This window comes from Scomber scombrus, chromosome 10 (genome assembly GCF_963691925.1).
Source record: "Scomber scombrus chromosome 10, fScoSco1.1, whole genome shotgun sequence".
Lineage (NCBI taxonomy): Eukaryota > Metazoa > Chordata > Actinopteri > Scombriformes > Scombridae > Scomber > Scomber scombrus.
The window spans coordinates 31,514,107-31,541,236 of NC_084979.1; the positions used below are offsets into that span (position 1 = coordinate 31,514,107).

The 27,130-nt window shown below is 40.3% G+C and overlaps 1 protein-coding gene across 1 annotated transcript; it reads left to right on the plus strand.

Annotated features, from left to right (window-relative positions):
- The first annotated feature begins 7,621 nt into the window (after positions 1-7,621).
- On the plus strand, positions 7,622-26,838 carry LOC133987914 (suppressor of tumorigenicity 14 protein homolog). Its single transcript, XM_062427399.1, has 19 exons — positions 7,622-7,663; positions 12,996-13,158; positions 13,797-13,927; positions 14,073-14,143; positions 15,235-15,419; positions 16,229-16,264; positions 17,937-18,165; positions 19,929-20,065; positions 20,580-20,677; positions 21,642-21,742; positions 22,059-22,192; positions 22,350-22,454; positions 23,118-23,225; positions 23,364-23,480; positions 24,316-24,441; positions 24,560-24,743; positions 25,278-25,549; positions 26,250-26,383; positions 26,677-26,838. Exons 1-19 carry the CDS (start codon positions 7,622-7,624, stop codon positions 26,836-26,838), a joined length of 2,535 nt encoding a protein of 844 aa, XP_062283383.1.
- Positions 26,839-27,130: the final 292 nt, after the last annotated feature.

Below are 27,130 nucleotides of genomic sequence, written 5' to 3' on the forward strand. Positions count from 1 at the left end.
ACTTCCCTGAATTTCCCAGGAGCCTATCAGCGTCCTGTAGCCGTTTACTGACGGCGGGACTTTGGCGGGTCGCCATATGGCGGGCTTCTCTCTCTCTCCCTGTTTCCTGTCAGCCTCTCTGCCACTACAAAAAAATAACTCTTAAAAAAAAAAAAAAATCCTCTTTTGCAATGCAAGAGAATGTTTTGCAACACATTTTACGTAATTTGAAAAAACGTATTTAGAAATGGTTGTTTTTAGGATATGTCTTACTCAATATTGACAAAATGCTTTAAAATGTAAATTTAGAATTAGAAAATAATTCTTTTAATTTGATGTTTTTAAATGAAGTAATTATTTGTATAAGTAACCAACAAAAATACTAAATGTATTTTAACAAACCTGATGCTGCTTTTAAAAGTAGTTTAACTGATTTATGAATTCATCATCTAAGCAACCCTTATTTGTTACGTATACATGTATACAGCAGGTGAAACAGTCGTTCTCTGCTCTGAACCAGTCACTGAGTCACTTACTTAGGAAAAAAAAGACAGCAAACCACAATGCATCACAAAAAGTTACAAGCCACACAGTGTTTGGGGTGGGAGACCATGCACAGACATCCAGCATCCGATTTCAAACTGACGATGTTTGAAAACTCCTTATGTCTCACCTGAATTGCATCATACATCCCGATCCAGGCATTTTCATTTCTCGGATTTTTTTTGCGAATCAGGCCACTGATGAACGACTGTTCCCCTTGATTGTGGATTGAGGCCAAGTTCCCATGATGAGTAACGCAGGTGATCTGACGGGAGAAAAACAATAAGAAATGTCTGAGAGAAAGTAAACAAAGAAGAATGAGCTGGAAGAAGAGAAACGCATACAAGCTCTACATCTATGGTCGTCATAGGTAACCTGCAGGCTAGTAAAGAGTGATTAACCAAGTACCTCAGCGTCAGCATTGGACAGGTGGTGGGTATAAACGATGAAACAGCGAGAGCCATACCGACTCCAACCAGAAGGACATGCTGCAATACAAATATTATGGTAAACAGAGAGGAGAGGGGATATGGCTATAATCTATAATCTATAATCTATAATCTATGGCTATAATGATAAGAGAGTCAGAAAGTTTTACATCCTCACTGGATATTCAGTAATACAGATACTTTCAGTCACTGAAAGTATCTGAAAATTCAACACAAAACAATTTAAGTTTGAAAAGGAAGATCAACAAACCTCCTGAGCTGCGTTGAACTCTGCTGGACGACTATGAAAATAAACAACACATTCATTAGATCAGCTTGAAATTTGCACTTCTAAGTTTTTATCATCTTATAATCTATTATCTATATCCACTGGGTATCCACTGGGTGTGACTGTTGTCATTGTTGACATTTTGTGGTGCTAACTAATAAACTGTTATCTGAACACACACTTTATCTGAACTTCTTAGCCACAAAACAAAAAAAGGAAAGTTAAATAATTGAATTTTTTTCTTACAATTCCATCGATCGCCAGTCCGCTGGTCACACAGAGGAGGAGAACCAAGAGAAAACCGGATGCCATCTGAGGGAAAACAGAATCACTTTACTGCATGGTCCTGAGCAGTGGCGTGCACAGATAGACACTAGGTGGTGCTATAGCACCTGCCCTTTGCTCTCTGGACCAAGCAAGTGCCCTTTTGAAAGTTCATTTATTTTTATTTTTTAACAGTGTACTGTATGTGGCCCATGTTGACATGATCTTCTATAAATGCTCTACGATTAAAAGCGCGTGATAATAATGCCCCAATATGCACCCCCCCTCCCTCCTCCCTCCTCCGCACACACCTCTTTTCCTTTGTCAACGTGAACACGCAGAGTGGACACAGGCGGAGGCGTGTTGCAGCAGCAGTGCACAGCTGCAGCCCTCACACACCTCCTCCCCTGCCCCACCAGCCAGGTAACACATAAATGAATCGAGTCGAGTGTATTGTTTGCCCCCTAACCTAAGCCTCAGTTGCCAAGCTATAGCGACGCTAACCCAAATCAATAATACATATGACGTGATGACCACCGAGGAGGATGCTGCTTTAGAGAATGGTAATGCTCACTCTTCACTCCTCACTTCAAAATGACACTTTGTACACTTCTTTTGTTCTGACAGGAAAAAACATGTTTCTTATTTTGCAACCAGTACACTGATCTATCATTGTAGCTGCCTAACTTGCTAAAAACCTCCATGTGTGTATATTCCAGAGAAATAAGACAACAGTGATTGACTGATCAGTGCTATAGTCCAATTGATATTAACACATTGACATAAATAAATATGCAATTACATTCAACATGTGCCTGTAATGTTTTTTGTGTCTCACACTGCTATAATAAAACAGCCAGCAGTTCCACATGCCGCACAAAGTGCCCTTATTTTTCACTGAGCACCTGCCCCCCAAAATGTCTGTGCACGCCACTGGTCCTGAGTATTAATAATACTTTTGTTTCTTATAATTTGTCCCAGTCGTTCCCCACCCTCTCTGTAAATATTCCTAGAAATGTACTGAAAAAAAAAATCAAGAAATCATAATTATGATATAATTGATGACAGGCAAGAATGAAAAGCTTACCTTGCTGCGATGATCAGATGAGTTTGCAGTAGCAGGTAGCAGAATGTCTTGCAGAGGGAAACACTGTGTTTTTATACCTTTTATGGCTGCTTTGTTTATTTAGTCTTGAATGTCCACAGGACACAGTTTATTAATTAATAACATATTGCCACAGCCTTCAGTAAATGTCAGTGTTCTTTAAACAAAGTTACAAATATAATTTAATGCACTTAACAAGAATAGAATAATGGTGTTAACACCCAGCAAGTTGGAACAATGGCCTCTTGTTACACAGCTGTTCAAGGCGTTAAGCTGGAAGTTTGCCACAGAGCTGAATCAACTTCTGTGTGAAATAGAGAAATGACATGTTGGGACAGGGTTGTGATGTACAGCGTGACCCATCACCATGGGATACAAAAATATCTGAAGATCTTTAATTTGAAGAGTGCTCAGCGTTGAGAAAACAATGTCACTGACCAACACGTATTATACATGTAATACGCTACAGTCACACATAATGGTGTGTCATACCATACTGTTGATTATAATATTGATGTAAATTTGAATGCCACCTTGATATTAACAATGTTTTGATGTGTTGCTGTTATGTTGAGTTTAGGGCTACATGCCAGTTTTCTTGTTTGATCGTTCTTCCTTTGACCCCGTCCATCATCATGAGTCTCTCCACCTGTTCAGAAGACCTGAAGAGGAAACTTGAGCAAAGATACACAAGACGAGTCTAAACGTTTTTAACTGGAGTGACAATCTGTTTCAGTTTTATAACTCATTTGTGTTTCGATCCACCATCTAGATTTTTTAAAAAGTGATTAATTGGTTTAATTATTGTACCAGCACCTCTCCCACTGAGGTTTTGTGGATGCACACAAAACTACTCAGTTTCACTCCTATAACATTGTCAGACTCATAATATGTTCCTTCCCAAAACATTGTATCACAACAAATGATATAAAAATATATCAATCCTGAAGGATTACACATGTGTGTAGGATACAAGATTAAAAACATTAGATAAAGAAGGAATACATATACCAACAGCTTTAACTGACTGTACTCAGTCATTTATGTGTCTTTATTTGATAGTGACAGTTGAGAGATGACAGATGGTGTATGACCTGCAGTAAAGGTCCACTGCCAGAATAAAACCACGGATGTTGCGACCATGTGGGATGTGTCTTAACCAGGATGATACTGAAGTGTGCAAATATTATTTAGAATGGTTTGCAAGTTGTGGACACAGATGTTTCTGTAAGGAACCGGAAGTGGTGATTTCCCTGCATGAGAATGACACGTATTCTCTGGAAGTCATGATCAAGAGCTTGTTTCTGTAGATGGATCATGCATGATTCTGCAGCAGCAGATGCTCTGATGATAAAAAATCAAATAAATTAAAACATAAAAAAGCAACAACATGGTTTTTAGTTTTTTATTTGTTTTATTTTTACTTGATTGACTTTTTCCATGTGAATACTTAGATGTTACAAGGCACACATTTAGAAAGCATTTTTCAAGTGCAGTTGAAGATAACTTACCGTTGTTATCATTACAACATATATGCTGACTACACAGGGCTGCTGTCAAAACATCTATAATTGCCTGTCAGACTGACCTCTGGTGGTTCACACCATGCACCACCAGAGGGCAGTAAAGAGGTCACTACAATACATCATATCAATAGTAATTGCCAGTCAGACTGACCTCTGGTGGTGCACACAATGAACAGATCAAGAGTTTGTTTCTGTAGATGGATCATGCATTATTCTGCAGCAGCAGATGCTCTGATGATAAAATAAAATTTAAAAAAACATTGTTTTTAGATGATCACATGAACAGAGATAGCATGTTGTTGTTGTTTTTTTACTTGATTGACTTTCAATGGGCAGTTGAACATAACTAACAACAAAATGTAAATATTATTCCAACATATTTGCTTCAATACACAGGTCTGCTGTCAAAACATCTATCATCAGACTGGACCTCCACAATGGTGGTAAATTGTCTTTAGCTGACCAATAACAGACGTACAATAGACAGATATTACATAAAACCATAGAATCCATAACATTACATAAAATCATTCATAAAATATGCAAGGTATAGAAATACAAGTGCATAACAGTTCCTGTGCGTATTGATCATTTGCAAGTGTTTAAAATATTAATAAAATAATAATAAAAGACTTCTTATAAATATTCCTGGTTACCAAAGGAGCTCTGTAGTGCCTCCCAGAGCTCAAAAGCTCAAACTGGTCAGAGAGAGGATGAGAGACATTAGTGACAATGCTCCTTGCCTTTTTTTCTGTATGAGATGTTTCTTAATAGAAAGGTCCAAAAGTGTTTTTCTGCACAGATTATGTTTGTTAATGTTCAGACACTGAATGCATGTGAGTTTCACTGTTGATGGTAATTATTCAAATACTTCACATAAATAATATGTAGTTTCTAGTTTCATGTGCAATATGTCTTAACCAGGATGATACTGTAGTGTGCAGATATTATTTTAGAATGTGTTAGGAAATGTTCCATCATTTGCATCAATCATTGGCCTGGGTCAAACTAGGCTCTGCGGTTTTCCGGCGTTCATATCTTGATTTATATTCTAGTGTATCGACCAGTTTTGCCTTTTGGATCCCCAGTTTGCGTAGTGTTTTTGTACTTCTGCCTGTGTATTGGATTTCCCGTTTTTTGACTTTTGGATCGATTAAACGACTTGAGAACTCTTCATCCCTGTGTCCCTGTCTCTACATTTGAGTCCACCTGATCTGTGCCTGACAATCGCAAGGCCACACCAAATCTTTGTTTAGACACTGTCTCTCCTTGAGATAGTTGTTAGCAGTGAGTCTGCTCCTTTTGGGGAAAACAGGAGGCATTTTGATAGTGTTGCTATAGCAGCCAAGGTCAGATATGTGTTTGACTGTTTCCCTGAGCGGAGTAGAAGTAGCTGTAGTCAGAGGTTTGACATGTTGGATGGAGGACAAAGATCCTGAGTGGCGTCTAAGCTCTGTTTTGTCTTTAGACCAGGAGAGCTACTGCAGTAAATCAGAGAAATCTTTTCTGTATGTATTTTGATTCACACAGAGTAAAAAGAATGTGAAACAGAATCCATCACATTTTCAGACCAGTTACTGTAAAAATCTGTCTGAGCCCAGAAAAACATTTGAAATACTGAAGACGTAACGTTTTTACAACTTAATGACCATAATATACAGCAGTATAATTGCAGAAGGATCCGGCTGAATACTTCACCATAAATGATAATGACACCATCTCTTCGTCTATACTTTGGTGGGGGGGGGGGGGCTGCAGCAGCAGGAAGTGGAGGATAAAATTAAAGGGTTAGAGAGAGAGAAAACACACTTAAGAGAAGACGAGGAGACACTATCACCAGCTTTGTTTGCACTTAGCATTGAACCTCTGACAGAAGCCGCTGATAAAGGGGATTAGAGAGATAAGGGAGGGACCCCCGACAAAATAATCCTACTCACAGAAACACTTCAGCTCCTGCTCTTATATACTGTTTACTGTCAGGTTATAAAATGAATGAAGGAAAATCAGAAGAAATGTAGTCTGGAAACTGGCTCCTTTCCCATTTAACCCTCCTGTTGTCCTCGAGTCAAGGAAGGAAGGAAGGAAGGAAGGAATGAGGAAGGGAGGAAGGAAGGAAGGAAAGCAGGAAGGAAGGGAGGGAGGAAAGAAGGAAGGAAGGAAGGAAGGGAGGAAGGAAAGGAGGAAGGAAGGAAGTGAGGAAAGAAGGAAGGGAGGAAGGAAAGGAGGAAGGGAGGGAGGAAAAGAGGAAGGAAAGGAGTAAGGACGGAGGAAAAGAGGAAGGAATTAAGGAGAGGAGGAAGGAAGAAGGTCTGAATGAGGTCTGTAAAACATCACATTTAGGCTGAACTAACTGATGGGAATGACTTCAGGTCTATTTCCAGCTCAAACCGAATGCTGCGCTGCCATCTAGTGGCCGCTGCACGTACCTACAAGCATGATGTAGAAAGCCATGCAGACTTAATGACACTAATGAAACAAATGTGGAAATGTGTTTCATAAGTGTTTTAGAGCAGCACAAAATAAATAAATGAATACAATAAAAATCATATTTATATAAAAGATTTCTGACTGATTTGGCTGAAGAAACATTTTATATAAAAGAAAAATGTGAATACATACGAATACATTTTAAAAATAACTAGTGTAAAGCCCTCAGTGTTACATCCAGCTGTTCTCAGTAACATTCAAGACTTTCTTTACACTCAGAAACCATTGTAATCATTTCTCTGTCTGCAGGTGTTTCGGTTAAACTGGTGACCGTGTTAACTGGTGACTTTCACGTAGTTTTTCTCCTAATTAATAGTTTAATCCTTTAAAAAAAATACATGTTGATTTGTGTTTAATATCTAAGTCATGCTAACCATTTATATACGTTTTTATTAATTGTGTCCAGGAGACTCATTGATCTCTCGTAACGTCTCAGTCACCAGTTAACACGGTGACCAGTTCAACCGAAACACCGGTAGGCCTGAGTCTGTTCATGTAAATACACCTTTACACCTGTCCTGTCATTAAGTTGTTGTTAATAAAGTTTTTTAAAAAGTGACGCAGTGTATTATGGGATGTCAGGTGTGTGTGTGTGTGTGTGTGTGTGTTTTCCCCCCTCCCCCCCTCCCCGCCCTCTCTCTCTGCTCTTTAGTTAGTTTCTTTGTCGCCTCATCTGTCGGTGTGTCTCCGGTAAATAAACCCAAAACAAACCCGTTTATATCCGTCTGCAGCTGCTCTGACAGAAGCCCGGGAACAGGAAGGACTCCTAAACTTTCTGCGTCACTTTAAACTTTCACATTTGGATTTAAAGTTGTTTTTTTTGTGGTTTTTTTTTGTGTGTCTCTTCTACCTGCCGGCTCACCTGTAGTCGCCATGTCAGCGGCTCAGTGATGGCAGCAGAGACTCAGCGGCGGGAAAACACACTCAACCTAAAGAGTGAGGAATAATTATAATACATAAATACATAACTGGTATAAATCTACAGAGACCTGAAGTCAACATGGACTCAATGGACTCAGGACTTCGCTTCAGCCCCAAACAGGTGAGTCCTGCACCTGTAACAGGAGAGACGTGACGTCACAGGCCGGGCAGGTTTGTCAGTATCAGCTGAGATCAAAGAGAAGGAGCCGAAACCAGTAAACACATCAGAATAATAATAATAATAACAATGATAATAACAATGATAATGCAGATATTAATAATCATCATTTTAATGCTGTCAAGTCTTAAAGTGTCTGTAGAGGTTTTTAATCCGGACTGTAGTCTGTACTGGTTTCTGTTGTCTGTACTGGTTTCTGTAGTCTGTAGTCTGTACTGGTTTCTGTCAGCTTCTAATGGTTTTATACACTATATTATTTTTAATACTTCATATCTAATGTGTGATCAGTGCTGGAAGATTACTAACAACATTAGTACTTTACGTTAGTACAGTTTGAGGTACTTGTACTTTACTGTAGTACAGTTTGAGGTACTTGTACTTTACGTTAGTACAGTTTGAGGTACTTGTACTTTACTAGTACAGTTTGAGGTACTTGTACTTTACTGTAGTACAGTTTGAGGTACTTGTCCTTTACTGTAGTACAGTTTGAGGTACTTGTACTTTACTGCAGTACAGTTTGAGGTACTTGTACTTTACTGTAGTACAGTTTGAGGTACTTGTGTGTTACTGTAGTACAGTTTGAGGTACTTGTACTTTACTGCAGTACAGTTTGAGGTACTTGTACTTTACTGTAGTACAGTTTGAGGTACTTGTGTGTTACTGTAGTACAGTTTGAGGTACTTGTACTTTACTGCAGTACAGTTTGAGGTACTTGTGTGTTACTGTAGTACAGTTTGAGGTACTTGTCCTTTACTGTAGTACAGTTTAAGGTACTTGTCCTTTACTGTAGTACAGTTTAAGGTACTTGTCCTTTACTGTAGTAAAGTTTGAGGTACTTGTACTTTACTGTAGTACAGATTGAGGTACTTGTCCTTTACTGTAGTACAGTTTGAGGTACTTGTACTTTACTGTAGTACAGATTGAGGTACTTGTACTTTACTGTAGTACAGATTGAGGTACTTGTACTTTACTGCAGTACAGTTTGAGGTACTTGTACTTTACTGCAGTACAGTTTGAGGTACTTGTACTTTACTGTAGAACAGTTTGAGGTACTTGTACTTTACTGTAGTATTTCCATGTGATGCTACTTTCTACATCTCAGAGGGAAATATTGTACTTTCTACTCCACTACATTTATTTGACAGCTTTAGTTACTTTTCAGATGCAGATTTGACACAATGGATAATATAACAAGCTTTATAAATACAACACATTGTTAAAGATGAAACCAAACAGCAGTGTGTAGTCGGCTCACATTTCAGATGTCTATGAGTTGTTAACAGCTCCACCAAATACTGATTTTTCCCTCTAAACTTCTCACATGGTTTCATTTCAATAAATGTTCAAATGATCAGAGTCAGAGGGACCAAACCACTATTTACTGTAATACTGCATACTACATCGCTCATAATACTGCAGTACTTTTACTGTAATACTGCATACTACTTCACTCATAATACTGCAGTACTTTTACTGTAATACTGCATACTACATCGCTCATAATACTGCAGTACTTTTACTGCAATACTGCATACTACATCGCTCATAATACTGCAGTACTTTTACTGTAATACTGCATACTACATCGCTCATAATACTGCAGTACTTTTACTGTAATACTGCATACTACATCACTCATAATACTGCAGTACTTTTAATGTAATACTGCATACTACATCACTCATAATACTGCAGTACTTTTACTGTAATACTGCTACTACATCACTCATAATACTGCAGTACTTTTACTGTAATACTGCATACTACATCGCTCATAATACTGCAGTACTTTTACTGTAATACTGCATACTACATCGCTCATAATACTGCAGTACTTTTACTGTAATACTGCATACTACATCGCTCATAATACTGCAGTACTTTTACTGTAATACTGCATACTACATCGCTCATAATACTGCAGTACTTTTACTGTAATACTGCATACTACATCGCTCATAATACTGCAGTACTTTTACTGTAATACTGCATACTACATCGCTCATAATACTGCAGTACTTTTACTGTAATACTGCATACTACATCGCTCATAATACTGCAGTACTTTTACTGTAATACTGCATACTACTTCACTCATAATACTGCAGTACTTTTACTGTAATACTGCATACTACATCGCTCATAATACTGCAGTACTTTTACTGCAATACTGCATACTACATCGTTCATAATACTGCAGTACTTTTACTGCAATACTGCATACTACATCGCTCATAATACTGCAGTACTTTTACTGTAATACTGCATACTACATCACTCATAATACTGCAGTACTTTTAATGTAATACTGCATACTACATCACTCATAATACTGCAGTACTTTTACTGTAATACTGCTACTACATCACTCATAATACTGCAGTACTTTTACTGTAATACTGCATACTACATCGCTCATAATACTGCAGTACTTTTACTGTAATACTGCATACTACATCACTCATAATACTGCAGTACTTTTACTGTAATACTGCATACTACATCGCTCATAATACTGCAGTACTTTTACTGTAATACTGCATACTACATCGCTCATAATACTGCAGTACTTTTACTGTAATACTGCATACTACATCACTATAATACTGCAGTACTTTTACTGTAATACTGCATACTACATCACTATAATACTGCAGTACTTTTACTGTAATACTGCATACTACATCACTCATAATACTGCAGTACTTTTACTAAAAACATGCACACATTTAAAAACAGAAGTTCAGAGACTCAGACTCGTTTTTCAGTCCCAGGTTTTGAGGAAGAAGCTGAGAGACAAAATCTAAATAATAAAACAATGTTTAGACTGAAACCAGCTCCAGTCAAAGGCGTACTTATAAACTATTTCTTCTTTCATCTGTAGTTATGACACACCCTGTATGTTGGTTTCAGTGTGAGCTCATTTAATCACACTTCTCATGATAAGATATCACAGCTGATGATGGATTATAGTCCACGATATAAACTCTATTACTGTTGGAGAAACTGCACGTCTTCTTCTTCTCCTCTAATGTTTGTGTCTCTGATTAAAGTGATTCATGTTTAAATCCATTTTAAGGTAACTGTGACAGTGTGTGTGTCTGGTTACAGTAGTAGTAGTACTTTTTGTAGTATTAATAGTAGCAGTAGTGGTAGAAGTTGAAGTTGTACTTTTTGTAGTTGTTACAGTAGTAGTATTTGTACAAGTAGTACTTTTTGCAGTAGTAGTAGTAACAGTAGTAATGGTAGTTATTACAGTAGTAGTATTTTTAGTAGTAGCCAGGTGGGGAGCTCCGGTCCTCTGAAATGAGGCCAACGCGTAAGTAACTTAAAACTGCATTCTATCAAAAGGCCACCAGGGGGCGACTGTTTTGGTGTCAAAAGGACTTCCGTCTCTATACAAGTCAATGGAGAATTCACCAACTTCTCACTTGATTTCTAACCTCAGTAAACGTTTTCAAAATGTGTTTATGGTCTCAATCGCTAGTTTAAAGCCTTCTTCAATGCAGTATGATGTTCATTTGGGACATTTTGGCCTCCCTGATTTTATATGTGACGATAAAGCAGGGTATGAATTAGGGCGTGGCTACGTCGTGATTGACAGGTTGATTGGTTCACAGGTTCAGGAGGGCGCCTCATGCTCCTCCTGATGCCCATATAAGTAGAATCCCTGTTTTTATTTTTCCCAGCATGCACCTGAAATGTTCAAGATGGCGCTGCTCAGATCCGATACTATTGGCCTCCGAGCAGCAGTCCACAAACCAATGGGTGACGTCATGGATGTTACGTCCATTTCTTATATACAGTCTATAGTAGTAGCCTAGTAGAAGTAGTACTTTGTGTAGGAGTACTAGTAACAGAAGTAATAGTTGTTATAACAGTAGAAGTAGTTGTAGTAGTGGTATTAGTAGATGTAGTACTTTTAGGAGTACTAGTAGTAGCAGTGAGCTGTATCAACCAGAACAATGTGGACACACGGCTTCATTAATGAAAAGAAAGGAATGCGTCTGCATATTTGTCTTTGTGTGCGTTCAGGTTCATGCAGCTGCTCCCTGTAACATTATCTCACTGTTAGCTGTTAGCTGTTAGCACTGAGCCACCCTGCACACCTTGTCTGTGTGATGTCAGCTGTGAACTCTGGCCTGATTCTGCTGCTGACTGGTTTGTTGGATTATGGCAGGTGTGGATCAGTAGAAAGGTGTGGATCAGCAGCAGAGGTGTGGATCAGTAGAAAGGTGTGGATCAGCAGCAGAGGTGTGGAGTAACTCTGTTATTGTTGTTGTTGGCAGGACCCAACACGCTGACGCAGCTCCACCCAGCAGCAGCTTCACCCTCACTGTCCCACACACACTGACTCTGACTGCTATCCATCAGTCAATTCTTCACTGAACAAAAGCAGAAGTCAAAGCTCTCAGGTGTTAAATGTCTGAACACAACAGATGAACCTGAGTGTAAAACTGGTTTGTGATGTCAGAACAGATCAGACCAGACTGACGAGGTCCAACCAAAGCTCAACATGAATCCGCTCCTGGTTTAATGAATGAATAATCATTTTAATAATGTTACTGCTTCTACTACACAAAGTACTACTACTATTATTACTAGTGAGATTATATTTCATCATCACGTTAAAAAAGTTCCTTTAAAAGTTCTTTAACCCTGCTGTTGTCCTCGAGTCAAGGAAGGAAGGAAGGAACGGAGGAAGAAGGAAGGAAGGGAGGAAGGAAAGGAGGGAGGAAGGGAGGAAAAAGGAAGGCAGGGAGGGAGGGAGGAAGGAAGGAAGGAAGGAAAAAGGGAGGAAATGATCCCAAGGAAGGTGGGGAGGAAGAAAAGGAGGGAAGGAATGAAAGAAGGAAGGAGGGAAGGAAAGAAGGAGGGAGGGAGGAAAGGAGGGAGGGAGGAAGGAAGGAAGGAAAGAAAGAGAAGGAGGGAGGAAGGACAGACGGAAGGAAGGGAGGGATGTAGGGAGGAAGGAAGGGAAGGATGGAGGAAAGAAGGAAGGTAGGACCGAGGGAGTAAAAAGGAAGGAGGGAGGGAGGAAGGACAGAAGGAAGGAAGGAAGAAAGGGGGATGAAGGGAGGAAGGAAGAATCAAAACAGACAGGGTCAATTTGACCCGGGAGGACGACAGGAAGTTTAAAGGGCTGCTTCACTTAAATTAACACAGAAAAGCTTTAAAGGAAATCAGAACCAAAGAAAAGCTCCGATCAGCCTGTTTCCTCTCGTCTGTGTCAATGTTTAAACAAATTCACTGAGAGTCTTTTATCTCTCCTCAGGACGCAGAATGGGACACGGTGCTTCAGTTCCTGCCGGCCTCCGACTCCAAACATCTGGAGAAGAAACCGGGCCGCAGGAAGAAGCTGTGGATCGGCGTCGGCCTGCTGCTCTCGGCCCTCGCTCTGTCTCTGCTGACCGGACTGCTGGTCTGGCACTTCCACTGTGAGCTCATCATAACAATCTCTATTCATCAGGCAACAGGAAGTGCACGGCTCAGATCTCTCACAGCAGGCTCGACCACATAGCAGAGCCCTGATAGGAAGCTTTATGCTGCTTAGACAAACAGTGCAGCTAGAAACTGAGATAAGCTTTCATTGTTGTGCCTCCAACACATTGAGACCTGACTCAGAGTAATGATTCCTCCTGTTCATTCATTATGGGTTAGAGCCATTAGAAGATCCCTTCATCATGTTTACAATGGAAGTCATAAAGTACTCCATAAAGTACTACTACTACTACTACATAAAGTACTACTACTACTACTACTCCATAAAGTACTACTACTACTACTCTATAAAGTACTACTACTACTACTACTACTCCATAAAGTACTACTACTACTACTACTACTCCATAAAGTACTACTACTACTATGAACAGGAGGAATGATTACAGAGAGGGAAACACTGGGAACTCGTCCTTTTAAGTCCAAAAAGTTGCTCTTCTCTCACTAAGTGGGGAAAAGGTATTATAAGTCACTCAGCCTGCAGATGGAGGAGAGATGGTTTGGTTTCCTGCTGACACTCATCATTAAACTCACAGCAGATAAATAAACAGTGTGAACATGTTTGTGTCTTCAGTGCGTCGAGACGTCAGAGTGAAGAGAATCTACATCGGCTCGATGGGAATCAGTAACCAGCCGTTCACGGCAGCGTATGAAGATCCAGCGAGCCAGCAGTTCACCAAGCTAGCATCTCTGGTCAAGAAGCAGGTGAGACACATTCACACTTTGCTGCAAAGCATCATGGGAGATCTACACGCCTGTTTTATACTTCTGCTTCTGTGTCTCTTCTTCTGCTTTGTTTATTGTAACATTGAACAGATGTTAATGTGACCTTTTGTTTTTAACCTTTCAGCTGAAACTCATTTACTCCAAAGACTCAGTGCTGGGTAAATACTTCAGAGACTCCTCGGTGCAGGCGTTCAGGTACCGATCCATTTAAAGAGTCACTAATCACTAAATCCTAAAGATGATGAATTCATAAATCAGTTAACCTTCGTGTCGTCCTCCCGGGTCAAATTGACCCTGTCTGTTTTGACTGTTCCTTCTTTCCTCCCTTCCTTCCTTCCGTCTGTCCTTCCTTCCTTCCCTCCTTCCTTCCTTCCATCTTTCCATCCTTCCTTCCTCCCTCCCTCCTTTTTTTTACTTCCTCCTTCCTTCCATCCGTCCTCCCTTCCTTCTTTCCTTTCCTCCCTCCCTCCTTTTCTTCTTTCCTTTCCTCCTTCCTTTTCTTTCTCCCTTTCTTCCATTATTCCTTCCTTCCTTGACTCGAGGACAACAGGAGGGTTAAACTAGTTTTAAAAGCAGCATCGGGTTTGTTAAAATGTACATTTAGTATTTTTGTTGGTTTTATATCATTTGAAATGACATTTGCACCATTTTTTTCAACCAAAAGTAAGACTGAATGCTCCTGAAAATGTCAAATGGTGTAACCACAAAAGGAATAAATAAATATATTTATTTATATAAGTCATTATATATATTACATATTTTATCACCTACAGTGTATTTAAGTGGACTTATACTAATAATGACTTCATTTAAAACATGTAAATGTTTCCTGATCTCCATGATTCCCCAGATTAAATGTAATATTTAGAACAATTGTATTCCATTACCTTTATTTAACCCTCCTGTTGTCCTCGAGTTAAGAAAGGAAGGGAGGAAGGAAAGGAAGGAAGGACGGAGGAAATAAGGAAGGAAGGAAGGTAGTAGGGAGGGGGAAGGGAGGAAGAAGCAAGGAAAGGAGCGAGGGAGGGAGGGAGGAAGAAGGACAGAGGAAATAAAGGAAGGAAGAAAGGAAGGGGGATGGAGGAAGGAAATTAAGAGAGAAGGAGGGAGGAAGGAACAGTCAAAACAGATGGGGTCAACTTGACCCAGGAGGACAACAGGAGGGTTAAAGGAGCTGACAGGTGTATATTTAGATCTTTGGACAGAGCGAGGCTAGCAGTTTCCCCCCGCTTCCAGTCTTTATGCTACGCTAATGCTACGCTCCATCACTTTATCCTCTGCTGCAGCGAGGGAGACGGAGACAGCGTGGTTGCGTACTACGAGTCAGAGTTCGAGCTGCCCGTCCCTCAGCAGGATTCAGTGGACAAAGCCATCGAGTCTCTGGAGCCGGCGGCAGGAAGTCATTCGAGCCGCGGACGCCAGATGCTGAAACCCACAGACCCTCTCAACGTCAACAGCTTCGTCTCACGAGGTTTTTACAGCGACTCACATCTACTACAGCTGCAATAACCTTTATATTCATCAGTTACTCAATGATAAAATGTCAGAAAACTGTGTTAATGACTCATCCAGAGTCAAAGATGAAGTGTTTAACCCTCCTGTTGTCCTCTGGTCAATGAAGGAAGGAAGGAATGAAGGAAAGAAAGAAAGAAAGGAGTAAGGATGGAGGCATGAAGGAAGGAAGGAAGGAAAGAAAGGAGTAAGGATGGAAGCAGGAAGGAAGGAAAGGAGTAAGGATGGAGGGATGAAGGAAGGAAGGAAGGAAAGGAGGAAGGAAGGAAGGAAAGAAAGGAGTAAGGAGGGAGGAAGGAAGGAAGGAAAGAAAGGAGTAAGAAGGAAGGAAGGACAGGAGTAAGGAAGGAAGGAAAGAAGGAAGGAAAGAAAGAAAGGAGGAAGGAATAAGGAAGGAAAGAAAGGAATAAGGAAGGAAGGAAGGAAAGAAAGGAGGAAGGAAGGAAAGAGGAATAAGGAAGGAAGGAAGGAAAGAAAGGAATAAGGAAGGAAGGAAGGAGGTTAGAAATCAAGTGAGAAGTTGGTGAATTCTCCATTGACTTGTATAGAGACGGAAGTCCTTTTGACACCAAAACGGTCGCCCCCTGGTGGCCTTTTGATAGAATGCAGTTTTAAGTTACTTCCGCGTTGGCCTCATTGTAGAGGACCGGAACTCCCCGCCTGGTTGAGACAAATGTTAAAGTTCTATAAGTAATGTGATTCTTCTGAGCTAAACTGTGCTTTTAATTGAGTTTAAATGAATATATTTTTTTTCCTCTCTGCTCACAGCTAAAGATCCACGCATGATGAGGAGCTCGTTTATTGGTAAGAATTTAAGTCTTATTGACCAGAGTTGGATGAAAATTACTTATCTTTCATAGTTAATATTAAAACTGTTGGCTTCCTCCTTCATACCAAAAACATGCAGGTGACTGTAAATGAGCCGTAGGTGTAAATGTGAGTTTGTATTAGGGCTGGGCGATATAGATATATCATATATCACAATATTTTATACCAGAAACCTCGATATCGATAGTGCAACAATATTGCATAATAAGATTTTTTATATATAATCATCAGTAATTTGGATATAATGACAAAGTAGGTAAAGGCAAAGTACCAGAACAGCTAGAAGATAAATCATGTTACTGTAATACACCTTTAAAACCAGGAAAAGACTCCGTATCACGATGTTACGATATCCAAATTCTAAGACGAGATGTAGTGTCATGTCACGATATTTATATAATATCGATATATTGCCCAGCTCTAGTTTGAATGGTTGTCTGTCTCTATTATTATAATAATGATAATAATGAATTTTATTTATAGGCAACTAACAAACACACATAAAAAAAGATATGATTTAGTTTCATCTTCAAGAAATCAATATGAGCCTGAATCTGTTTGTCGGGTTTTAAGGCGGAATTTAAAGGTGGTTGTTAGCGCTGTGATTGACTGCAGCTCCACGACCCTCGACCCAAGACTCTAAAGCAGAAGGGTCAAACATGAGGCCCGCTGGCCAGAACTGGCCCGCCGAAGGAGTGCAATCCGGCCCACTTTCCTTCCTGTGTTCTTTTCCTTCCTTCCTTCCATCTGTCCCTCCTTCATTGCTTCCTTCTTCCCTTCTTTCTTTTCTTCTCTTCCTTTCTTGCTTCCTTCCATCTGTCATTGTTCTCTTTCTTCCTTCCATCTTTCTTTCCTGTCTTCTTTTCCTTCCTTCTTGTCTTCTTTTCCTTTCTTCTTTCCATCTGTCCTTCCTTCCATTTGTCCTTCCTTCTTCCCTTCCTCTCTTCTTTTCCTTCCATTTGTCCTTCCTTCCTTCTTCCATTCCTCTCTTCTTTTCCTTCCTTCTTCCCTTCCTCTCTTCTTTTCCTTCCTTCCTACCATTTGTCCTTCCTTCCTTCCTTCCATCTTTTTAATAATCTGGCCACATGAGATCAAATTGGTCTGTATGTGGCCCTTGAATGACTCCTCTGCTCTAGAGGATAAACAATAAATAAAATGAAATTAAGAATTTTCTTCCATACATTTATTGTAGAAATTTGTAGATTGTAAAAAACCTTGACTTGTGAAAATCTGAGTGAGATTATTTTTATTCTGTCAACAGAAGCTGAAAATCATTAAAACCATTATTAACAGTACAATGGTGCTAAAATAAAGTCGAATTAAAGTTCCAGATATTAAAGTTTAATGTTTGTATTGAACTTAGAAGCAGAAACAGGATAATAATGGATTACCAACACAGAGCAAAGGTTCATGTATAATAATAATAATAATAATGAACGTCTTTCAAAGCACTCAAGGACAGCAACAGTACATCAAACAATATAAATCAGCTGACATTGATGTGGAAGTTTTTGCAAAGATAAATAAATAAATGTGTGTGTCACATGGAGCCAGATTAGTATCAAACATCAGTCTGTGTTTCCTCTGTGCTTTAATGAAAGCTGGTGCTCGGTCCTAATACCTGGCTTCTCATATATTATATTTCCAGAGAAGAAGTCCTTCAACGTCCACGTCAGTAAAGCGGGTGTGTTCCAGTCTCCGGGGTTTCCAGACTCTTCGTATCCTCCCAACGCTCTCCTGCAGTGGCAGCTGAGGGCCGACCGAGGACATCGAGTCAAGCTGGACTTCCACACTCTGATCCTGGAGGAGGACTGCCAGCAGGACTTCATCAAGATCTACGACGCTCTGGTTGCCATGGAGCCCCGCGTGCTGACAGAGTGAGACTGATGCAAACACGTCCACGTAGTGATTTAACCCTCCTGTTGTCCTTGAGTCAAGGAAGGAAGGAAGGGAGGAAGAAGGAAGGAAAGAAGGAAGTGAAGGGAGGAAGAAGGAAGGAAAGGAGGGAGGGAAGGAAGGAAAGGAGGGAGGAAGGAAGGGAAGAAGGAAAGGAAGGAGGGACGGAAAGAAGGAGGGAGGGAGGACAGACGGAGGGAAGGAAGGAAAGGAGGGAGGGAGGGAAAAAAAACTTTATTTAACCTTTGTGTCGTCCTCCCGGGTCAAATTGACCCCGTCTGTTTTGACTGTTCCTTCTTTCCTCCCTTCCTTCCATCTGTCCTTCCTCCCTCCATCCTTCTCTTTCTTTCCTTCCTTCTTTCCTCCCTCCCTCCTCTTTCTTTCCTCCCCCTACCTTCCTCCCTTCTTTCGTCTTCCTCTTTTCCTTTCTCCCTCCTTCTTTCTTTCCTTCCTTCCTTTCCTACTTCCCTTCCTTCTTCCTCTCTTTCCTTCCTTATTCCTACCTTCCTTCCTCACTCCTTTCCTACCTTCCTCCCTCCTTTCCTTCCTTCTTCCTACCTTCCTCCCTCCTTTCCTTCCTTCGTCCTCCCTTCCTTCCTTGACACGAGGACAACAGGAGGGTTAAGGGTTAAAATGTTTTCTTCAAATCTCAATTAATTACAAGTTGTTTGTCAGAGAGCAAAAACTGTAGCTGCTGGAGGTGGAGCTAGTTTACACTACTTTATATACAGTTAGCTAGTTTAGTCCAGTGGTTCCCAACCTAGGGGTGGGGCCCCTCCAAAGGGTCAGCAGATAAATGTGAGGGGTGGTGAGATGATTAATGGGAGAGGAAAGAAGAAAAAACTAAGTTCTGATACACAAATGTGTTTTCAGTTTTTGGACTTTTTCTCTAATCTTTGATTTTTGCTGAAATATTGGATCATTTGAACATTTATTGAAATGAAACCATGTGAGAAGTTTAGAGGGAAAAATCACTATTTGGTGGAGCTGTTAACAACTCATAGACATCTGAAATGTGAGCCGACTACACACTGCTGTTTGGTTTCATCTTTAACAATGTGTTGTATTTATAAAGCTTGTTATATTATCCATTGTGTCAAATCTGCATCTGAAAAGTAACTAAAGCTGTCAAATAAAAGTAGTGGAGTAGAAAGTACAATATTTCCCTCTGAGATGTAGAAAGTAGCATCACATGGAAATACTACAGTAAAGTACAAGTACCTCAAACTGTTCTACAGTAAAGTACAAGTACCTCAAACTGTACTGCAGTAAAGTACAAGTACCTCAAACTGTACTACTGTAAAGTACAAGTACCTCAAACTGTACTACTGTAAAGTACAAATACCTCAAACTGTACTGCAGTAAAGTACAAGTACCTCTAACTGTACTACAGTAAAGTACAAGTACCTCTAACTGTACTACAGTAAAGTACAAGTACCTCAAATTGTACTACAGTAACGTACAAGTACCTTAAACTGTACCACAGTAAAGTACAAGTACCTCAAACTGTACTACAGTAAAGTACAAGTACCTCAGACTGTACTACAGTATAGTACAAGTACCTCAAACTGTACTACAGTAAAGTACAAGTACCTCAAACTGTACTACAGTAAAGTACAAGTACCTAAAACTGTACTACAGTAAAGTACAATATTTCCCTCTGAGATGTAGAAAGTAGCATCACATGGAAACACTGATTCAGGTAAGTTTCAGCCTCTCAGACTAACACTGTGTCGTCTCTCAGACAGTGTGGATACCCTCACGGCTCTCTGTCCTTCTTGTCTTCGGGTAACGTCATGTTCTTGACTATGATCACCAGCGATGAGAAGAACTTCCCCGGCTTCAGAGCTAACTACTCCCAGATCCCTCTGAATGCAGCAAGTATGGAAACACTCTGAGCTGTAGTCACTCTTCATCAGAGGCTAAAACTGACATCATTTGATTTGTTTCAAGTTTTCCCAGAGCTGAGTAACATTAGTTAATTATTTGATTGGTTGCAATTAATTACAGCTTTAACAACTGTGGAACTTTTCTCTTTTTATTTCTTAGTTTTGTGTGACAGTAAACTGGATTATTTTGAGTGAGTTTTTGAGAACTGTGATGAATATTTGTCAACTCTTTCTGACATTTTATTTCAGTTTACTGTCAGAAAGTACTAAAAGAAACAGAAAATGTTCACATTTAAGAAGCTGGAATCAGAATTGTGGCAAGTCGATCAAATAATTGACTAACTATTACATTTTTAGTCAATTAGTTTAAAAATATGAGAGTAAGATTTAGTGACTTTTCATTTGTAGTTTCATAATATTTAATCATCTTAGCGTCTCTACATTCAGACCCATGAACAGATTGATTGATGTTGACTTCAGTGTGACTCGTCTGTCTCGTTGTTCAGACTGTGGAGGGAAACTGACGGCAGATAAAGGATCTTTCTCTTCACCTTTCTTCCCCTCCAACTATCCTCCAACAACCACGTGTGTCTGGGACATCGAGGTCAGTGTCTGCTAATGTAAAAACACTGTGATCTGAGTAATTAATGAGCACCTTGGGTTAATGCAAGTAATGTGTGTGACCTGTTTTTAACCTTCCTGTCGTCCTCCCGGGTCAAATTGACCCCGTCTGTTTTGACTGTACCTTCCTCCCTCCCTCCTCTTTCTTTCCTCCCAAATACCTTCCTCCCTTCTTTCTTTAATCTGTCCTTCTTTCATTCCCTCCTCCATTCTTTTCCTTTCTCCCTCCCTCCTCCTTTTGTCCTTCCTTCTTTCCTCCCCCTACCTTCCTTATTTCCTTCCTTCCTCTTTTCCTTTCTCCCTCCCTCCTTTCCTTCCTTCTTCCTCCCTTCCTTCCTTGACTCGAGGACAACAGGAGGGTTAATCTTCTTTCTTTACTCATACTTAAAGCTACAATCTGACCTGTTTGGTTATTTGTTTAGATTTTCTTTTTCGTCCTTCAAAACTTTATTTAGGACGCAGAAAAAAAAACATTCAGAATCAAAATGAAATGTAGATGGAGGATTATGGTGGCTCGTAACTGATTACAGCAGAGTCGAGGGCGTCACTGAACAGCTGATACAGCTTTACTGAAAATGGTCAAAAATGTCTCTTAAGTCTCAAAGCAGAAATCAATGTCTCCATCACCAAATATGGTGATATGTGGACGGTCCTTAAATTAACGAACATGATTGGATGATGATGCACAATTAAAAAAAACTGCAAAAATCCAATGGCGTCCTGCTCAGATACACCTGAAAACATTTAATTTAGATTTTTGAAACTTGTTTTATTTCAAATAAATGTAGAAATGTTTGAAATGTGTTTCTTAGATTGCAGTTAATAATAAACATACATTTACTCTAATAAACAGAAAAGATGCACCAAATCGACTACTTAATGTTTAATGTGATATTTAACAGATTCTGTGTTTTTATGATGATCTTTTGTCATTGCTACTATTTCAGGTCCCAAAAGAAAAGTTTGTGAAGGTGCAGTTCAAGGAATTCTCCCTGGGACGAGACACTAAGGGATGTCCGAAGGATTATGTTGATGTCAACGGTCAGAGGTCGGTCATCATCCAACATTTAGCTTCTAGTTTCAGTACTTCCTCTTTACCTTTGATTGGTGGTCAGACTCCGGTACTGATGATTTTAGATCTAACTTTTAAATAGAATAGAAAGCTTTACTGTCAGTATATTTAACATATAATGAGATTACAGCTGCCACTCCAGTTGTACTTTTAACACAATAAAAACGAGACAACCAGATAAAAGCTAAGATGCTCTAAAGATCAATGTTTAATGTTCTATAACGATAAATAAAACCACTCTGTGTTACTGTATTATGACTGTCTTACCTTCCTGTTTCTCTCTGTGTTGTAGACTTTGCGGCAGTAACCTAGAAAGCAGCGTGTTCACCAGCAGAAGCAACAAGATGACCGTCAAATTCAACTCGGACAAGTCTTACGTGGACCAGGGTTTCACCGCCGAGTACGAAGCCTTCGTCCCAACCAACCGTAAGAAAAACGCTCTTTATTTAGATTTCATTAAAGGACTGCTGCAATGGTTTGAGTGTTTTAATCTAATAACACACTTTCTAAAGCATACCATCAGTTATTAGTTGAAAAGTGACGTTTGGATTGGAGTGTCTGACTGTGTGATGTCATTGCTCAGCTTGTCCGGGAGAGTTCCAGTGCTCCAACAACCTGTGCATCAACACGACTCTGCAGTGTGACGGCTGGAACGACTGTGGAGACGGCACCGACGAGGACAACTGCAGTGAGTCCAGATAATTGACTGTGGACGCTGATCAGTCTCTTAACCTTCGTTTCGTCCTCCTGGGTCAAATTGACCCCGTCTGTTTTGACTGTTCCTTCTTTCCTCCCTTCCGTCTGTCCTTCCTCCTTCTCCCCTTCTGTCCTTCCTTCCTCCCTCCCTCATTTCCTTCCTTCTTTCTCCCTCCTTTCCTTCTTCCTCCCTCCCATCCTTCCTTCCTTCTTCCTCCCTCCCATCCTTCCTTCCTTGACTCAAGGACAACAGGAGGGTTAATGTCTCCTCTTCCTTTTTAATGAGCAAAGATCAATAAAAATATATCAGTGGCAGCTTCTGATCTCAGGTTAAACTGATCAGCTGCTAATGAAATAAAGTCAGTGTGTGCAGCTATTCATTCAAAGATCTGTTGTGAGTAAAGATGCTTCACTCGGAAATACTTCTGTACAATCAGCTTCATTGTTCTGATGAAGTTTATCAGCTTTTAACTCAACATGTCACATTTATTTCATAGATGATGATGCTTGGCTCATTTTCAGCTGGTTTTAAACACTAGTCTGTATTTCTGTGAGCAGCTCTGTCAGGTTTACGTCTTCAGAAGGACTCGACGGACTCAGCTGAAACAGAGTACAGGAAGTATTGTAACATGTTTTTCTTGGTGTCTCTGCTCAGAGTGTGAAGCGTCTCAGATGAAGTGTAAAAACGGTCGCTGCAAACCGAAGTTCTGGGAGTGTGACGGCTTGGACGACTGCGGAGACAACAGTGACGAGGAGAACTGCGGTGAGTCGAACTGTTGGATGAACTTCATAAACACGTCAAGCTGCTGAACACACGATGTCTCTTCATACTCACCATCAGGCTGTTAAATGTTTCATAAGTGAAAATCTCACTGTGGTTTCATTTCTTTCTCTTTTACAGGACAATGCAAACCAGGAGAGTTTACCTGCAGAAATGGACGCTGCATCTCAGAGAAGTTGAAGTGTAACAGACAAGACGACTGCTCCGATGGATCTGATGAGTCCACGTGTGAAAAATGTAAGAAACTGACACTGTTATGTATAATGGTTCGAACTGGAGCCAAAGAACCACCAGGAAACACAGGTTGCAATCAATTAGTATTTTGTTTATTTCCCAAAATGATGTGAATGTTGGTATTAGAATGATGCTTTGTTGATTGCCATGGTTCTAAAATAAAAGAAACAAATTAGAAATCCAGCTTGAAATGATGTTAAATACTTGCAAATTACAATACAATTAATATTTCAAATAAAAAATAAGCTGAAGACATTTTCAAATGCGGAACTATTTAGCAAATTACAGTACCAGTCAAAAGTTTGGACACACTCTCTCATTCAAGTTAATGGGAAGATGTGTCCAAACATTTGACTGGTACTGTGTATCAAATGTTCCTCATCATACTTAAACATCATAATCCAAATGAAATAGATTAAAAACTACTTACCGTGAGAGATTCTCAAAAGACACACAGCAAACTGAGGTGAGCACCAACACATACTCAGCCTGGTGAAAGTTTGGGAGGTGCACCACTATACCACTTAGTCTCCTTGTTATGAGTTATTGATATGAAGGGAAACAAACCTACAGTTTCTAACAGACACTCTAATTTATTTAAAATTAATTATTCTTAAAAAGTGAAAGATAGTTGTTAAAAGGACTTGAGCGTTTAAAAATAGTTCCATGTCTGCTCTTTGAGGATTCATATCTGTGTAGTCTCATTGTTGAAGCAAAAATGCCAAATATTTGTTTTCAGCTTCTCAGATGTGATGATTTGATGCTTTTCTCTCATACATGACAGTAAACTTCAGCTCTTTGGGAAGTTGATGTTGACTATCTCTCTCTCGTCTTTCAGCTCTGGTGCTGCAGCAGTGTTCAGAGTTCACTTTCCGTTGCAGAAGCGGACTCTGCATCAGCAAACAGAACCCAGAGTGTGACGGAGAGCAGGACTGTGAGGATGGCTCCGATGAGGACAACTGTGGTACGTTTAACACACAACTGAAGATTTAAATCAAACATCAGAGAGTGTGTCAGTAGTGATGAGTGTGTGTGTGTGTGTAGTTTATCTCTAACTGTACATTGTGACTGTGTGTTTTCAGAGTGCGGGACGCGGCCGTACCGGAGCTCTCGTATCGTGGGCGGTCAGGCGTCGCGGGAGGGCGAGTGGCCCTGGCAGGTCAGCCTCCATGTCAGGGGCAAAGGTCACACGTGTGGGGCGTCGGTGTTGAGCAGCCGCTGGCTGGTGACCGCCGCCCACTGTGTCCAGGACAGCGGGAAAGTCAAGTAGGGGCAGCTCCACCTCTTCTGAGATACCTGTGATATAAACAGCGTCAAGCTCAGAGTCAAATAAATCCAAATACACCTGAACAGCCACCTTTCAAAATGTACTTGGGGTGGAAAAAGCCTTTTAAAGCGATGATTCGGCGTAATTTCGACCTAGCGTCATATGCACCATGAGGTCTATCTATTGACCGCCTCAGCCCTTTTTTTTCATTTGGTCGCAAAATAGTGGAGTTGGAGCCATCAGCCGAATGGCTTAGTAAAGGCGCTAACGGACCCACCAGTGTATCTCGTAAATTACTCCACCAAATGAAAAAAAAGGGCTGAGGCGGTGATTAGATAGACCTCATGGTGCATATGCCGCTAGGTCGAAATTACGCCGAACCATCGCTTTAATAAAACTCTGCATGTATAAAAACTTTTAATATTCAAGGCTGAACTCACATTTTGTAGTAATAAAAGTCTGACACACTACAGTCATTCAGCTGCTCCCTGCTGCAGACGTGACCTCTGACCTCTCCACCTGTGCTGTCTCAGGTACTCCCAGGCCGACCAATGGCAGGCCCTCATGGGGCTGCACGTTCAGGGTCTGACCAATGAGTGGACGGTGAGGAGGAACCTGAAGCGGATCATCACTCACAAAGATTACGACCCGAGCACCTACGACAACGACATCGCTCTGATGGAACTAGACTCTGATGTCACACTCAACCAGAACATCTGGCCCATCTGCCTTCCCTCCACCACACACAACTTCCCAGCAGGCCAAGAGGCTTGGATCACCGGCTGGGGAGCCACCAGAGAGGGAGGTGAGTTAAAAACTACACCTTTTGATTATTAAGAACAATTACTTGAGTATTTAAGTACAGTTTGAGGTACTTGTACTTTACTGTAGTATTTCCATGTGATGCTACTTTTTACATCTCAGAGGGAAATATTGTACTTTCTACTCCACTACATTTATTTGACAGCTTTAGTTACTTTTCAGATGCAGATTTGACACAATGGATAATATAACAAGCTTTATAAATACAACACATTGTTAAAGATGAAACCAAAAAGCAGTGTGTAGTCAGGCTCACATTTCAGATGTCTATGAGTTGTTAACAGCTCCACCAAATAGTGATTTTTCCCTCTAAACTTCTCACATGGTTTCATCTCAATAAATGTTCAAATGATCCAATATTTCAGCAAAAATCAAAGATTAGAGAAAAAGTCCAAAAACTGAAAACACATTTGTGTATCAGAACTTAGTTTTTTCTTCTTTCCTTTCCCATTAATCATCTCACCACCCCTCACATTTATCTGCTGACCCTTTGGAGGGGCCCCACCCCTAGGTTGGGAACCACTGAAATAAACTAGCTAACTGTATATAAAGTAGTGTAAACTAGCTCCACCTCCAGCAGGCTCTTTAGCTGCTAAATGCTCCTTGATTGAGATTATTGGACTTTTTTTGTGTGTAAAACAAAACAAACCATTTGACTCAGATTTGTTCCCGTTGTCTTTCAGGCGTTGCTGCGGCCATCCTGCAGAAGGCGGAGGTTCGGGTTATTAACGGCACGGTGTGTAAGAAGCTGATGAGTGATGTCACTGACAGGATGCTGTGTGCTGGAGTCCTGAAAGGAGGCGTGGACGCCTGTCAGGTAACCAATCACAATACACATCAGAGGAAAGCAGTATTTCCTCTACTCTGTTTAAAATTTAGTTTACTGCTTTTTTATTTATTTAAAGTAAACGACTTAGAGAGATTTATGACTTTAACACTAGTCATACATCCCAAGATACAGTACGTAATGTATTTAACCATCTAAAATCAACTTTAGTTAAAAAAAGAAGTCTTTATCTATACTGTTGCTTTTCAGGATTATCTGTCTGATTTTAATTGTAAAAAAATATTTATTATATATTTAAATATGTCTGTCTGTCTCTCTCTCAGGGTGACTCTGGCGGCCCGCTGTCTGTCACCGGTGCTAATGGGCGGGTCTTCCTGGCCGGCGTGGTGAGTTGGGGCGACGGCTGCGCTCGCAGGAACAAACCGGGCGTTTACACCCGAATCACCAAATACCGCGGCTGGATAACGGAGCACAGCGGCGTTTAGCAGCGCTGCAGGAAGTGAACCAGGAACACAAAGATTTTATTTTTCTACTAAAGTCTAAAACATGATTTTAATATTCACAGCAGAATCTGTGAGAGAAACTTTTATTTTTTAAGTTTACAAAGTGCTTTTTGCTGTCTGTCAATCAAAATGATACAAAGCGGAGAGCAGCCGTCACTGCCGATGTTTTTATGAGACACATCACTGTTCACTTACTTTAATATAATAATCATAATCTTCATTTTAATACTTGTACTCACCATTTCTGCTCCACTCCAGGACACATTTCTGCCTT